Raw genomic sequence first — 16,948 nt, forward strand, 5'->3', positions numbered from 1 at the left:
GAGGCCCGAGTTGGCGGCTCCATTCAGGCGTGATGTCAGAAAGCCCTATGTCCAGTTAGTACTCGCCATGTCAGCTGCCTGCTACCGGCTCCCGCGTAGTGAAAGCGTTACGGACGAACGGACGGATGGACAGGATTCGCGCGCATGAGCCATTAAACGCTATCGCCTTAAAATGATAAACAACAGTCTCGCACAATAATCTACTCAGCCTTTAAGGAAACGGGCATGAAAGCGAGGTAACTTTGATTCGGAGTCAGACGCCTCCCCATAGGCAACGCTTGGCGCGTTCGTATGCCTCGTTAAAAGCGGGCGGGGCGCTTTGCACATCCCGTGGACTTTACTATAATATGCGAATTTATGACAGTACAATGGCTGGTGTATGTTCTATAAGGCGTGCACAAATGAAGGTATAGCGATTAATTGAGTAGAAAAGAGCGTTTACGCGAATGAAGATCCGAATTGAGTGCGCAGAGTGGAGGTATTCTGATTTTATTCCATAGCAACATAGCGGAAGCGAAGTGCCCGAAAAATGTTTTCAAATAAATTGAAACTCAATTAAATCTTTGGCTTCAAACATTTTTGTCAAGTGGTGGTTGCCAGCTAGGTTTTTTACCCCACTTTAATCGAGACGTGAATTTTTCGAATTAAATAAGCGTTTCCTGCCTATTTACACTTCAATGCTGATGCTTTACGCACATTGTGATGGGGAGGAGGGGGGAGGGGGAGGCACTAGGCACGTTTATAAGGAAGTTACACCACTGTCTTAACAAGCCCCTACAATAGCTTCCAATTTCGATCCTCGTTCGCGTACATTTAACCGACATCTTAGTTCAACATCTTTCTCGTAATGTGTACCTCTAATATTATCCATGCGGTAAATAACATAGGCTAATGAGCTACCGCATCGTGAGAAAGACCACCCATGAAACGTATAAAGCGCCGCTTAACCACTCCGTACGATCATAAGAGCATGGTCCACTAAAAACATAGCACGCTGCTAAAAATGAAGAACCAATAATAATATCGCCCAAAGTGTTCTTAGCAGCTTCTACGTGGCGGAACTGCCTTCGTTTTCTTTATTAAAACCAAAAGCTTGCACTAAATTATATACAATGATATAAAAAGATGCTCTTATTTGATTTTTATTGGCAGCAATTATAATAAAGAATTTTTAAAAAACAAAATTTTGGACGTACATTTGAAAAGGAAAATATTATCGGCGGCAATGAAGGCGCAGGCCTTCAAGAGCATCCATAAGAGGTGACTCCATGATAGAGCAGGACAAATATCATAAGTCACGTGATGTTTATAAAGTCGTATCAGCTTCAAGAGTCAAGCTACAGACGCCTGCGATACCGCATAATCAGCATTGTAGGGTTTTCTCCCAAAGCACTGGAGATCCATGTAGGAGCACAGAGTCTAGGCAACTGCAGCCTTGATGCCCTCCCAGGTCTCTTTGGCGGCGCCCAAAATTTCCTGCGGCCTAAGCATGAAGGCTTTCTTCCAGTCGAAGGTTTGCTGGTGAGGCTCCAGCTCTAGGATGAATGCCTTCGTGATTCCAGCATGATCATATGCCCAGTCCACACTGTGCCCTGAAGATCGGTCTGCAATGCACGAAAATAGCACTCAGTACACCGTTCGCCCGTTTATTCGCGGTTATTAAAAGCGGTGAGGAAAATAAGGTTGGCGGGAATTTTCGATTGCCTTATTTGATATCAATTAAACTCTCAATACAATGAAAAGGTGACAAGTGGCATCCTCAAAAGCTTTCGCAAGAGATGTCGCTACCACCGGCCATGTTTGTGCGCAAGGCACTGTAAATTCAAACCAGGCATTTATGTGCGGAAACGTGAGGCTAGGCTGTACCAACGACGTAATAGAGTTCACTGTTTTCTTAAATCAATTTTTCGAAGCGATAAAAGCGTTTTTTACTGTGGAACTAACATACGGGCAGTAAAGGTGACCCGTTTAATTGTTACTTACATGAAGGAAATAATGTATGGGTTGCCACTTCTTTAGGGGTTCAGATTACCATGAAGCATTCTTTGGGAAATAAAGTTTATATCTTTAAAACCTTTTTTCATTTATTTATCGTGCCATGTGTACGGTAAAAGCTTCTGAAAAATTACCGCCACGCAGGGTGTCCTCTGCCTTTAGCGCGGTTTATGTGGAGCTTTTTCACATAAGACACATCACACCATTATATTTCCCCCTCAGCTTCTAAATATTGCTTCTTTATATACATATTGATAACCTCTTTTCTACAGTGCTTGTCTGTAATTTTGCATACCATTTCCATTGTAACAACGGAATTTCAGATGTTACTGCAGAAAGTTCCTTTGTCATAACAGCTTTACATTTGCATTTCGCGCAGAAATTCCTATTTCACCTGAATATTTTTGCGAGTTTTTTTCTGATTTTAATATGAGTGTCAGTGCTGAGAGAACGAGACCTCCCTGTAGTGCTTGAATTTCATGTATACTATGACATTGTTATCGTTTTCTGGTTTTAAAAAAGCTGCTTTCTTATGCTCAAAATCAGAATCCGATTGAAACAATGTCAAAATATTCCTGCTAACAGGTCAGTGCACTCCTAGTGAGCACAGGCTTTACCGTGAAACTTTCGCAGATAAAAATCACCAGAACGTGAACCCTAAAAAATGAAGCTACTCACTAGCTACGCAACCGGTATTTTAATTCTTCGTGGTCTGCATGCATACAATGAAGAGTTTTTATTCGAAAATCCATTTTGCGTGATGAAAATAGCGCAATAAATTTAGTAAGCAGTATGAGTGAAAGCAAGGTGCAGTTGATATCTTGCAGGACACTTACATACGGTCGTCGAAATTGCTCCATAGTCGAAGTGAGTCCTTCGTACGTTTTTAATAGCCTCCGTCGCCCTTTGTGAGATGTTCATCTGTAAAAGAATAGCTTGAGTCCCAATTAGGTACAACAAGTATTATGAAAAATGGAGGTGTAAGAGGGCCATTATTTGAAAAAATAGTTATATCCTGATTGAAATTTTTTTATTCACTTTATGCCATTTATTAGCCGACCTCAACCCAAAGTTATGCTCCGCTTCCTTTATTCATGTCTATTTTGGAATCGTGCTGTATTCTGCGCTTATAATCCCGTGTCATTGAAATACCATATAGCTGAGGCTCGCGAGAACCGCATTCCTAACTATTCAGAAAAAGAATGAGGTTTACACAAAACTTTATTGTAATTCAGTGTTATACATATTAATTTCCTTTTCAAGATATGTATTTGTTTCTTGAGTAACCTATAGATCATCGCAGATAACTAGAGAACTTCACAGGCCATAATTTATATTACAATGACCATACACAAGAATGTGACTTTTCTACAGCCCGCTAAAGGAGTATAATATTTCACACGTAATGCAATAATAAATGATCATTGAACTCCGGATGAAGAACGCCGAGCAGTGAATGCATTGGTGTTGGAAAGTTATCGCTACATGCTACTACTTTGATCCGGTTTTTCTTTCACTCACTGGACGCAACCCTATACCGCTCCTTCTCCCTGGCCACCAGATTGTTTCTCCATCAGCTATGGGAGGTTTTGGCACGAGAAAAAACACAAAAAGCAGCGATTTATTTCCAAATTAGGTGTTCAAACTTCCAAGTGTGCGCGCTCCTGGCATCTCGACTACATCGCATGGTCTCAGTATGTCACAGAAACAGTCGTGCAATCAGATTGGCACATTCCGTTTGCTTTCCCGCACAATAGCGGTCCACGTTCTGGCTCAATCAACCGCTATTGATTTTTCATGTACAGCATATAACTTCCGCCAGCCAGTCAAGTTTCTGGAAAGTGAAGCACCTTGCTGAGCTAGAATTTACGCCTATTGTAAGTATATTTCATGTTTTTGCCGATGTGGTGTTCTGGTAAACTTTAACGTAACATACGTAGCTCGCGAATAAGCAATGGAAAAGTTTTGAATGCTTCATGTTGGCTAGCCTATGAATCTCCGCCAAACTTAGTTCTAATAAATACTTTACATTCAAGCCTGTCGAGCAGAGTTCGCAAAAGAAAGAATATATATATTTGCACCTTTTCCCATATATAGTATTAGGGGAACGATCACAGATAAGCCGTACGCGCGGCGTTACCGCGAAGAACCTGCGTTGTGGAGAAAATGTTCGTATCGCTTGTTAGCAGGCAACCGCTGACAGGTACGATAGCAAGAGAGGATTTCGCTAGCAGTCCCTGACAATAATACGTCCCTGACCATAATCCTGTTTCCTAAAAAAACAAATATGCTGACCGGTCAGCAACAACTTATGAGCGCGAAAGTTAAATATACCCATTGGGTCTTTGTAGATGACTGAGAAAAAACGCTTTATTTGACGACATCGTCAGATTTGCAATTATGAATCTGCTAGGAACACGTATAAGCAAAAGACAGTGTAGTGAGGAAATGCTTGTTGTCCAAGATATGAAGCACCAACGCGCTGGCAAATTTCGCATTCAATAGGCTCGTCTATAGATGATATAGGTTACGGACGAGGAAGTTTGCCGATGTTGATGAGTCCATGGCATGACGATGGGTGTGTCTGGATGGCTTAAGAAGAAGAGGAAGAAGGAAGAAAAGAATGGCTTGCCGGCACGATGACTCCCGGTGAAGCTTGGCAGAGGAGGCTATCGGATCACTAGTCTCCAAAATACGATGGCCGAGGCCCAGGCACGCACCGCAGGCATGGGCAGGGGTCATGTGTTCATTTGTAGTGGCGTCTTGAGTCGTTGGGGTCTGAGGTCGGCATATCGGGTCAGTAGGGTCAGAAAGTCATCGGCGCTCTCGCTGTGTCTTGTGGTCGTGTGACTGGCGTCTCGGGTCAGTCTCCTTCGTCGTGTCTTGTGGTCGGGGAGGCGGGACGGGGCGGAGGAACGGCAAGGTCGCTTCGGGTCCCACAGGCTGGGGAACAGCCAGGCGATGCGCGCCATGAAACCCGCTGCCCGCAGGCGCAAGCAGACACAGGGCGCAGAAGCTCCGGCCAGGTTGATGACGGATGATGACGTACCACGCGCCTCAAACCAAACTTTTTTGAGCAGGATCCAGTTGGGATATCGGGTCATGATAGCGTTAGCGATATCACATCGGGAAGGGCGTGGTAGGAGCCTCAGCAACTACGACTAGAACGTTAGGTTGGAGCGAGGGCTGTGTGAAAGGCTAGCCAAGGCTAGCTCAGGTTCGCGTTGAGGCCCACGTTTGTGAACTCCAGCCGAACTACAGCTTGGATTAGGGATGTAATAGCATCTGCCGGCTGAGGAATGACGGCAACGGGCGTTATAGTTTCAGCTCTCGACGAACAATCCTGGTCAAGTTGGAGGAATGAGATGGCTGCTGCAGCGTTGTATTATTTTCACAACAGGACGTACTAGCTATGTTTGCCAAGCGGTCGGTCGAAGCGGGGAGCAATACGGCAGTGTTTTGCTTGCTCAAACTGCCGTCAAACGTGGATGACTGAGTCGACTGTCGTACCGTCTTTGCAAAGCAGGAAACTGAAAGCATAATCTGCGATTCCCTTTAGTATGTGGCCTACCTTGTCTGAATCGGACATGGCATGGTCCACTTTTCGGCATAGAGCTAGAATGTCTTGAATATACGACAGATATGATTTGGTCGAAGACTGGGCACGGGATGAGAGGTCTTTTTGTGCGCCGAGATTGCGTCCGATCGGCTTGCCAAATAAATCTCGGAGCTTCTCCTTCCATATATCCAAGAATGTGAGACCGTCTTTATGCTTGTAAACCAGCTGCGCGCCGTACCTCCCTGATAAAAGATGACATTTGCAAGCATGAGGCTCGCGTCCCAATGGTTCTGCTTACGAACACGCTCATACATAGCGAGCCAATCTTCTACGTCGACATGATCGATGTCGCAAAAATTGTCCGGATCACGAGGCTGCGTCATGACGACGGTGGGAGCTGGTTGTGCCGCTGTCGAAGGTATTGCGTCGGATGGCGTAATGATAGCACCAACCTGGCGACCCCTACAAAGATCCAGGTTTGGCTATTTATGTACTCCCAGCAATCCTCTACTGCATGATAAGAAAAAGTACGCAGCGGTAAACGCTAGTTCACTGTCAGGCACACACCACCAGAAAGAATCCAGCTTAGCTGCAGCATCGTCTTCTTCACCGCGTCACACCAGCACGTCGTCATCAGCTTGATACTGCACACCATAACATTACTGAATAATGTTTGATAGCAGATTTGTTAAAAGCAAAATGATTAGCTCTTGTCATACATATGTCCAGCTGATATTTTATTCTTGGTCTGCCTGGCTTCCCTCTTGCCACCGCATATTTCCTGAATGGTTGCGGGCATTGTGACTGCTCCTATTTACAGGGTTTCGACACAGAGCGAGAATGTATGATCAACACGATAACAATTTAAATATGGTTGCGTCTATAACGCAAAAAGATCAGGATTATTTCGACATAGCTTTCATGTTACTTCAATCGGGCGATTTAAATGTATGATAATGTCGAATTAGACATATATGGTCTCCACATATGCAGGCGCTTTAAAATCCGTAATAAAAGGGATAAATTTTGGAAAACTAATTTCTTACCAAAGGTATCCTTTGGTGGACGTAAAAATGTACTGTTTGACTTCCAAAACTCTAATACCATCTCACATTTGACACTCAGAAGGTAGAAAAAAAGAGAGAAGGTCTTAAGTTATTTGGGCAATATTTTCCTTCCTAACTGCAGATTGTATTTGTGCGAAGAGAAGGAAGGTTGTTTCATGGAGAACATTCTCAGCCGGGCAGAATTAGTATGGTAATGAGGGGGAGCCCGGAAGGTTTTGGTGGAGTCTGACCTTTAGTTCGTGTTGGCTTTCAACTTGAATAACTTTGTTCCTTGATTACGAAAAAGCATTTGACTCAGTTGAAACCTCGGCGGTGATGCAGGCATTGCGAAATCAGGGGTAGATGAGCCATACTTGAAAGTGCTGGAAGATATATATAGCGGCTGCACAGCAACCATAGTTCTGCATAAAGAAAGTAACAAAATTTCCATAAAGAAAGGTGTTAGGCAAGGAGACACAATCTCCCCAGCACTATTCACAGCTTGCTTAGAGGAAGTATTCAGAGACTTGGAATGGGAGCAGTTAGGGATAAGGGTAGATGGAGAATACCTCAGTAATCTGCGATTTGCTGATGACATTGCCTTGCTAAGCAACTCGAGGGATGAACTACAAATAATGATTGATGACCTAGACAGGAAAAGTAGAAAGGTAGGCTTGAAAACCAATATGCAGAAGACTAAGGTAATGTTCAACAGCCTCGGGAAGGAACAGCAGTTTACATTAGGTAGCGAAATACTGGAAGTAGTAGGCGAATATGTCTACTTAGGACAGGTAGTAACCGCAGATCCGGACCACGAAAAGGAAATAACAAGAAGAATACGATTGGGATGGAGCGCATTTGGCAAGCACTCGCAGATTATGACTAGCAGCTTACCGGTATCGCTCAAGAGGAAAGTATACAACAGTTGCATCTTGCCTGTACTCACCTATGGGGCTGAAACTTGGAGGCTAACCAAGAGAGTTCTACTTAAGTTGAGGACAACCCAGAGGGCTATGGAACGAAAAATGGTAGGGGTAACATTAAGAGATAGAAAGCGTACAGAGTGGGTCAGAGAAATAACTCAAGTTACCGACATTCTAGTAGAAATTAAGAAGAAGAAATGGACATGGGCAGGACATGTAGTGCGAAGAGAGGAGGTCGCTGAGGGTAACAAACTGGATTCCAAGGAAAGGAAAGCGTAGCAGGGGGCGGCAGAAAGTTAGGTGGGCGAATGAGATTAAGAAGTTCGCAGGGGTCAAGTGGATGCAGCTAGCACAGAACCGGGTTAAGTGGAGAAATATGGGAGAGGCCTTCGCCCTGCATAATCAGGCTGCTGCTGCTGATGATGATGATGATGTTCGTCAAATCCCTTCACACTGATGTTGAGAAATCAAGTACTGGTTAAAACTAAAACTTTCCAGGATGCACCGTGATGATCGAATCATGTCCCTTTAAGTCAGGAAACGAGTGCCTAGACTGATGTCAGCGCATCTAGGAATTCCTGTTCCTGTTCCTAATGGAACATGTAGAGGACCGCAGGACCGTCAAAGTTTATTGGGCACTGCAAAAATTCGTTATGTTCAACGTTATTCTTTTTTTCACGTTGACTTCTTAAACTAGATAATATGCTCTCAAACTATGTGTAGACTGCAGTGAAATCTAAATAATTCCGGCGCGCGTATCTATGACATTTGTTAGTCAACATCGCAAGAACTCAGTACATTTATTACGGGGCTTGATCTTGTCTATTGTAGCATGAAGTTCAGGTTAACAGTGTGCCTACGTACACAGCTATACCTGGCAGACGTACTTAGTTCGTGGCAATGAAAAACGCTCGTTCAGTATTTATTTCCAGAATACATTGCAACTGTATCCGACAAAGATATTTCATTGTGAGAATTTTCACGTCACCCACGTGGTCAATCTAGTGGAAACGCAAAATGCACTTGTCTGTTTTAAATAGTTGTTATACTTATGTGGCAGGCGGGGCAGACTGCGCAATCGATATTATCAACCAATATGCGGGAAAAAGTTTACCTTCTTTGGAGCAGGACTAGGTAACTTGGGAGATTGTGAGATAAAGCATTGTCATTCGGTTTCGGTCTGTTACTACTGCGGGCAGTGAATAAGCCGAAATTGATTAGGGTACAATAAAGACGAACTGCGGGCCATCGGCTGTGGTTTGAAACCGCTTTTAACGCGAAGCCGGAATTTGACGTGGCAAGTCAAAGAAACCAAAGGCATCTCGGAATTATCCCTACTGAAAAACCAAAAGTTCTACTGGGCAATAAACCCATAAAATCTCATTTAATCGCATGGAGTCTCATACGATGCGCATCATTATCATAAAATATCGTACATAATTTATGATAATGTACAAGAAATTATGAGAGCTTATGCAATTATATGCGAATTGTACGTGATTTCTTATGTGAATTGTGTGAGACTGGGTGAGAAAATGTGAGGTTATTGCCCCTTACAGTTTTTTCAGTAGGCAAGCATCGAGCTTTGAAATTTTATGAGAATCATCCATCGGAAATGACTCAAATTAAGAAATTAAAAATGTCTTGTACCAAGTCTGCATGAAATCTTATAGCTCCCGCAGTAGCCAATTAGCCCTAGCAGTAATACAGAGAGAGAGAGAGAGAGAGAAAATAGAATATAAAGGCAGAGAGGTTAACCAGGCGATGCACAGTTGGCTACCCTACACGTGGGGAGGGGAACAAATTAAGAAAAAGGAAAGAAAGAGCGGCAAGGAAAGGAGTCTGTCACATATTCAGAAATCTATACGTAAAGAGGGTAAGTGCGTACACTTAAAGTAAACTGCAGCATACTCCCGCGCTGTGCATGGAATGTGGTCTTAGTCATCCGCTTCATCGGCCCGCAATAACGTTGCAACCACAACTCTATCTCATTGCGCTCTTAGCATAAAATAAACTGTCCTAAACAAATTTATTCCTCTAAGACTAAGGAACCCAGCCACCAATTTTGCCGATTTTTGCCAGACTTGTGATCTTGAAACTAGAGCTGAACAAAAAGCGAAACGAAAGCGTCGCGCTTTCGAATATGCTTCGCTTTTGAACAAATTAGTCATCGGCAGCATTTCTTTTCTTTTAAATCATGGCCGTCCGCTGTTATGTTATCCAGCAGTATTTTTTCACAACGTTTCGTGTTGTCATCTCGTATAACAACTCCCTTCACGGCGTGCTGTTTGTGTGCTGGTTGAGGTTATAAATTTACTGCGCCTTTTCGGACCTCAAATCAACTTGCCCTGAAATAACAAGGCGTACACTTACCAGAAGGTCGTAATCAGGACACGGCGTTTTCGTATTGGCCCACGGGAACATCCAGAGTAGACCGTAGCTGTGCATCGCGAAATAAAACTCCGCGCGACCCTTGACACTTTCCAGGGTATCTCTAATGGCCCGCACTTCGGGCTCCGAGAAAGGGCTATCGCCGCAGTACATGTCCGAACAAGGGTCGCGGCTGGAGGTGTACTCTGCATAAAGTGTGATCAACATTATACGTTTTTATAGGTGCTATGAATGCCGCCTAATGGCAGTATAGAACGACACCCATATTAAGCAAATAAGCCACATCGTGTAGGCTATAATAGAAACTCGGTTATAAGAAGTCAGGGTAGTAGCATAAGGTAGGGACAGAACCGCCAAGAAATAATCGTAGCCTTTTCGAACCGAACCGTAATTGAAAGAGTTTGGTGGAAAGTAGTTTCAAGTGCAAGATTTCACAGCAAAATTTCGTATTTCTTGCCACTTGCGTTTACCAACTTTGCCCTGGGCGGTCGTCTATCGCTCCGGACCCGGTGTGGTGATTTCCAGACCAAGGCAAGCAGTTTGATGATTTTTCGACCAAATATTTTTGGCCGCAACAGCTGCGACAGCTAAGCCTATCGGTGCCTCACGACATCGGCGCGTTCGCGCGCAGCGGCGGTGGCGACGTCGCGTCCCGCCAAGCCCAACACCGCCTTGACTATGCCTTACACTGTGGAAGGCACCGACATTACCGCCGCGGAGTTATCCGATGGCTCATGGACGGCGTTCGAGATGCAACGCCGGTACCGAAGACCATCTCCGCCTAAGAAACAACCTGCCGAGGCCCAGACGCCAGCCACGACATCGACTCTACCGAATCCGCGGCCACGTGGACGCCCTCCACCTTTGACCAAAAAGCGTCCTCTGCCCCGCCTGCCCTCGGAACACCTCAAGATCGTCCTCCGTCCACAGGGCACGCTGAACCTTCACATCGTAGTCCCCGCACGACTTGCACTTGCTATCTACGCAGCCGCCAACGTCGACCACCGCCTAGCGGTTACTGCCGACCAAGTCCGCATACACCCCACTAACAACACCATCACAGTGAGCACGCCTGACAATGCTCGTGCAGTGCCTTACGCCAAGATCGGCACCATCACCATCGACAAGACAGTAGTCCCGGTTGCCGCCTACGCCCCAGCCCCGGACAATTCCGTACGGGGGATTTTGTACCGAGCCTACAGTTACTAAAACGATGCCGAGATCCTGGCTGAGCTCCGCGCTCGTAATTCCGATCTCCCCATCGTTGCTGCGCGTCGTATGGGAAAGACGCAGCACTTCGTCGTTACGTTCGCCAACACCGAGCTGCCCCGATACGTGCGGTACTTGGGGTTTACTTTCGAAGTCTTCCCTTTGAAGCCTCGCCCGGAGGCGTGCTTCAACTGTCGCAAGCTGGGCCACCGAGCGGACGTGTGCCCCCAACCACGAATACCTACTTGCCGCCGCTGCGGCGTCGCTCACGACTCCCCACCAGCCGGCCAACCACCTACCTGCCAAGCCATGTGCATCGTATGCAAAGGCTTACATCCAACAGGCAGCAGAAGCTGCAAATACCGCTTCGTGCCTAGCCACAGGCGCAAATGTTCACAATCCCCCACGGACACTGCCACTGACCCAGACAGTTCGCCAAGCGGCCGCCAGTCCCGTCCCCGAGAACGCGGCCACCAACATAACGGCTTGAGAGGCTAGTTGGTGCATCATCGTATTCAGATATGTGGCGCAAACAAAGACAAACACATATCTGAATACGATGATGCACCAACTAGCCTCTCAAGCCGTTATTTTGAGATACCTTTCTTGTACTGTGGGCCCTTTTATGTGTTCTCATCCTAACTACGCTCAGGTACATGTGCTCATCGCTCGGATTGCTTCTTCGACATGCCGGGCAAGATGCATCACCTTCTGTTTGCGAAAGGGTTTGGTTCCAGCAGAAGTGAGTGTTTTTTTCGGTGTGATTCAGCTAATTTTTGTGCGCGTGTGTTGTGGATCTTCTCCTGTGTTTGTCTTTGTTTGCGCCACATATCTGAATGCGGCCACCAACAACCACCTCCAAGGGATGAATCCTTCCCGCCACTGCAAAGCAGCAGTCCCCCAACTGACCTCGCCACAAGTCAACCACTTCAGCTGCAGGAACCAAGAGATGACTCTTTTCCCCCTCTACGTGGACGCAGTGGGCGCAGAGATAGGAGCAGGTCATCGTCCCAGAGACGCAGCTCGCGGATCAACTCCAACTCCGGAGAAGAAGGAAGACCTGCCAAACAGTTGGGATGGAAGACGCCACTTACAGACGACAAGCAACGCCAAGCACCCGACCCACAGGTAAGGGAGCTGGCAGAGTTAGTCCGACAACTGCAACAACAGTTAGCTCAGTCTAACGCAAAAATCAAACAGCTAGAAACTGCAAATGCGCAATCAAAAAATGAACAGTCGTCTGTGGCTTGCGCTCGCGTTGAAGTCAGCCGCAATGAGGACATGGAAGTAGATCAAAACCGCCGTAACAAACGAAAGGCACCTTTGATACCTCGGCCAGATACAGATGACTTAGAGAGTAATTATGAAGAGAGATTTGCAAAAATAGACCAAAGACTAGCCAAGGTGGAGGAAACTATCCAGAAATTAATACCACAGCTTAACAAAGCAACTGACACAATGGAAAAGTTTCCGACTGCGGTGACGGGAAGCAGGCCACTCAAGACCATATACTACGCAACTGGCCCTCGTCCCGCGCGATCAAGAGGTCGTTCCCGACTGGAGGCGACCCTAGACTCGCCCCAGCCCGAAATAATTCCTTTCATTTCGTGGCAATAAAAATTGTTACCATCCACCAATATATGTGCGCCAGATATCCCGCAGTGTTGATTGTGCATTGAATAGAATATTAAACTGCGTTGTTAAAGTAATATGACGAGTATTGCTGTTTTGAAATGCGTCGTATAAAATGCACACATATTCTCTTATCCGATCACAAGACTGCTTAGTTATCTACGAGCTGCTTGTATTTTGACTAAGCACTTAACGACTGTCATCAGTAAATAAGGAGGCGTATTTTGAACAAAACACTTTCACTTACGGCAGAAGTCTCCGATGTCAAAGTTGCGGTTGCCGTCGGTCCCTCGGCACTCGCTGCCCGTGTTGCTCTTGGAACGAGTCTTCCTCCACAGCCGCTCCTGTAATAGAGACGGTTAGTTAACGTTTATTTAACCTTTATATTCCCAACGTCTGATTCATCAAGGCTGCCGTCAATACAAATGTTTTCTTCAGTTTGGGGGTCTCTTTTAATGCTTGTTTAAAATTTACACTCAACTTGTAAGTTCTGTGGGCGGCCAGCATGAGTCTCTTCCACATCTGTTCAGAAACATGAACAGTTTAACCTAGCATGCGGAAGTGGGTAAAATAAACGCTTTTACCCAAGATGACCACCGAAACTCGCTTGGCACAAACTTGACATCCTGACTCCTGAATTCACTTGAGGTCACATAAGGGCCCCTTCCATGTTTTTCCAACACTTATGCTAAAGGTGGGAAGCTAAAAAGATAAAATTTCTTAATCTGCTTTTTTATTCTCTTTGTTCTTTCGTACCCAGAAATCAGGTTTGCTGGCGCTTTTTGGGGCACAAGGAACAAAAGAGCGTCTACGCAGAGGATACATGCTAGTAAGAGAGCAAGGAAGCGTTAGCAAATAAGATTTCGAATCCTTTCCAGCTAAACCAAATTTCTGCCCAATCGCCGCGATCACTGTGTACCTTAGTTAAAAACGGGAATATCGCAAGCGGAGCGAGCAATATTCGTACCAGGTCAACGCTTTATCATAATATGCCCACTGTATGTCAGCAAGTAAATGTCTCACTTATGTATAAGAATATTAGTCAAAATTGTTTACTGTATACAACAATCCTTCCCTGAGCACCATAAAATACGCAGTACTCTTAACTTCTGCAGTTCGTTCTTAGACACCTCGCTGTGTTATAATGACGTATATATTGTGTAATGTCAGCGGAGACAAAGGTTTACCAGAAAATAGATGAATTGTAGCGGGACTTCACCATAAATTTGTTTTGTAAGCGGGCAGTTTCAGGTAAAATATAATGCCAATTTGAGACTCATGGTGACTAAGAAATTAGCACACTCTTCCAACCATATCTGTTGCAATTTGCGGGTTGTAGTGGGAATCATATAGTGTTTTTATAATGAAACTTTGACACGTTTTCTACCCTCTAGTCTACCCCCTAAAGCAGCAGATACCAAGTTTTCTGTTTGTACACGCGACTTGTGGCATGGACCAACTTCATTGACGATTTTCAGAGAGTTCCATACTGTCACCCATGTTGGCCATATTAAGTTCATGGTGTCACAATCGACTATACGGCGACGCTACCATGTTGTTTGGCTATCATCACGATATCATGTTGATTGGCCAGAGCGCCAAATATTGGTTTGTTTGTTCTCAGTAGAACGCATCTCAAGTCTAAAAATCTCTTTTGTACCCGGCTGCTGCCCTACCAAACAAATTACTAAATCCAACCTCTGAAAAATTATTGTGACAGGAGGGAAATTTCGCATCACGTCTTCTATCAACAAAGCTCACATTGCCATTTGTTATAAATTCAAAAATTATTTTACAACACAGCAAACTATTGGCACCCTCAAGAAGCAGTAGCCAATTCATGACCGATAATAAATTAATATAAAACAAATTAGTTACCCGACAAGAAAGGTACAAAGCTAATTCTTGTGCCTAGAGGTAAAACAACTAAACACGAGACGCAAGAGGACCACGAAGGATGTAATTAATAGACGGGGACATCACCAAGTAACTACAAGAGACATTTTAATTCGTGCACGATATTTCATAGTTCCGAAACACTTAGGTAATATTTTAAAAATTTCGCAGAAAAAAAGGACAAATTTCAAATTTAGTCTAAATAACAGTTTTGATTGGTAATACCGCGGTTTTCATATGAGCATCAAATGACAAACAGGCATTAATGCACAGTTGTCTGTGGCGACAATTTACGAAAGACACCGTTCATCCTTCCGTACCAACGTGTGTAAGTAGCCGAAGATTAGCTTCTCGCAAAAAGACTCAAGTATTCCGTGAGAATCAATTCTCATCCTAAAGCTAAAAATGTTCACAGATTCGGTGGTCGAAATTACTTCGTAGCCCTTCACTGCGGCTGCGCTTTCTCTCTTTCCATTTTCACTCCACCTTGCTTCTTTTTTTAATGATAATAATAATTAGTTCACAGGAAGGGAAAGGCGCAGCATCTGTGACACTTGGTAGGAGTACAAGTTGAAAGAGAGAAAGAGGAGCCATAGTGGAGGGCTGCAGGTAATAAGTTAAAGATCCCCAGGTGATCGAAATTACTTCTCTTTCTTACGAGGCGGTTAGGTGTCCGCAGCAGAAAAATGTGGCAGATACTGCGCCTTTAATTTCATGAGATACAATTATTAGTGTTATATCGCCGGCTGCAGGGAGTCAGATGGTGCTCGCACATTCTCCTAAATATAGAGTTGTGATCTGCTACCTGACCACTCCAACCAGCTAGATATAAGTTCCACTTTAACCAAACCATCCACTCATACCTGCATGCGCTGGGAGTAACGTCTCTAACTTAGAGCCCAGTGGCCCGAGAGGGCATGATTACTATTTTAGACGTGCTGGCTAAGATGGCAGCTCCTGCAAAGTGCGGCTTGCTATAAACACACTGATAGGAACTAGACATGTCTATACTGGTAGTTAAGCGCATATATCTTCATCGTCAGGTGACATTTCCACGCTTGTTAACATAAGAGGTACTTCCTCCAACCAACACAGCTTCAAATAATGGTCGCTTAAACAACATATCCACAATGACAACTTGCTTTAATGTGAAGATGGAATTCTAGGTCTATAATCGGAACTAAACTATAGCATCTTGTCGGTAAGGGCGCTGTTTGTGATCTGTTCAGTCCCACTGCTCTGGATGTATGCTGCTCTGCCATCAGCATAGATAATTTTCAGGATTGTAAGATCGGTAAGAGTGAAGTTCTCGATCTGACTAAGCTATGGTTTGTATTTGTCGAATACCTTGGGCTCTTTAATTAGCGACGCCCTTGATAGCACTGCAGCTCTCTGTGCGATTGTCTGATACCTTCAGTCGAGTGGGGCAGTGAAGCATCTGTATCACCCGGCGGCTTGTGCGACCTCGTGACACCACATGCCATTGCCGAATGGACAAGGTGCCAACTTGAGCCGCACAATGCTACTGAAAATTGATTTTGACCCCATTTTGACCCTTTGACCTCGAATCAGATAATCTATATCTAGGTCAGTTGGTCACGTTCGTGGAGCTTAGGTAAAGCCAGGCGCTCCCTCGATGCCGATCCTGCCAACTTCGGAAGCATAATAAATGATACAGGTCCCACGGAGGTAAGACATTTCAAATAAATCAAAATCCTGGAAAAATAAGATACCCGGGCTAACAGTTCTAACATACGATAATTAACGCTAATCGATCAAAACAAACTCTTCAGTTGCCTTTACGCCTGTGTTGCCCCAGTGAACCTTCCTTTTAGTTTTCTCAATATTTTTATATAGGTGTCCTCAAAGTGGTAGAATAGTCTGATTTAGCTGCTCCAATCCACTCTCCCAGTCTCCGACTGTGTCAAAAAGAGTTTCGCATTGCAGCGGGTTATCGTGATTTCAGGGTTGAGTACGAGCAATCGCAGTTTATTTAATCTTTCGACAGCCGGCTACACTGCTGTTGACAGAGCGATAGGCTGCCGGCACTCTCGGTAGCAGTCACTGGGTTTGTGGAAGGTACTCCGTCGTCTTTCCCTCATCTTTAGCGATAATGCCTACCCTTTTGCTACGCACTCCCATTGCTCCTTACTTGACATTGTACGTTGAAAGTTCAGCATTAGTACAAGACAATAAAAATCAGTGTATAAATAAGCATTTTCTGTGGCGAAAAACTCAATTAAACGAAGTGATTTGGAGCCCATAATTCGTTCTTACATTAAACCGTACGTTGCTCG

General features: G+C 44.7%; 1 protein-coding gene across 1 annotated transcript in view; it reads right to left on the minus strand.

Annotated features, from left to right (window-relative positions):
* Positions 1 to 1,033: 1,033 nt before the first annotated feature.
* LOC146189522 (carboxypeptidase B-like) overlaps positions 1,034 to 16,948 on the minus strand; it is a 30,754-nt gene continuing 14,839 nt past the window's right edge. Inside the window, exons 8-11 of the mRNA XM_084604308.1 lie at positions 13,003 to 13,099; positions 9,897 to 10,099; positions 2,832 to 2,916; positions 1,034 to 1,604 (exon numbers count right to left, since the gene is read on the minus strand). Coding sequence (XP_084460434.1) covers positions 1,420 to 1,604; positions 2,832 to 2,916; positions 9,897 to 10,099; positions 13,003 to 13,099 — 570 coding nt within the window. The 3' untranslated portion in view covers positions 1,034 to 1,419. The remainder of the gene's footprint in view (positions 1,605 to 2,831; positions 2,917 to 9,896; positions 10,100 to 13,002; positions 13,100 to 16,948) is intronic.

Source organism: Amblyomma maculatum, chromosome 5 (assembly GCF_055883805.1).
Source record: "Amblyomma maculatum isolate TAMU_Amacu chromosome 5, ASM5588380v1, whole genome shotgun sequence".
Taxonomy (NCBI): Eukaryota; Metazoa; Arthropoda; class Arachnida; order Ixodida; family Ixodidae; genus Amblyomma; species Amblyomma maculatum.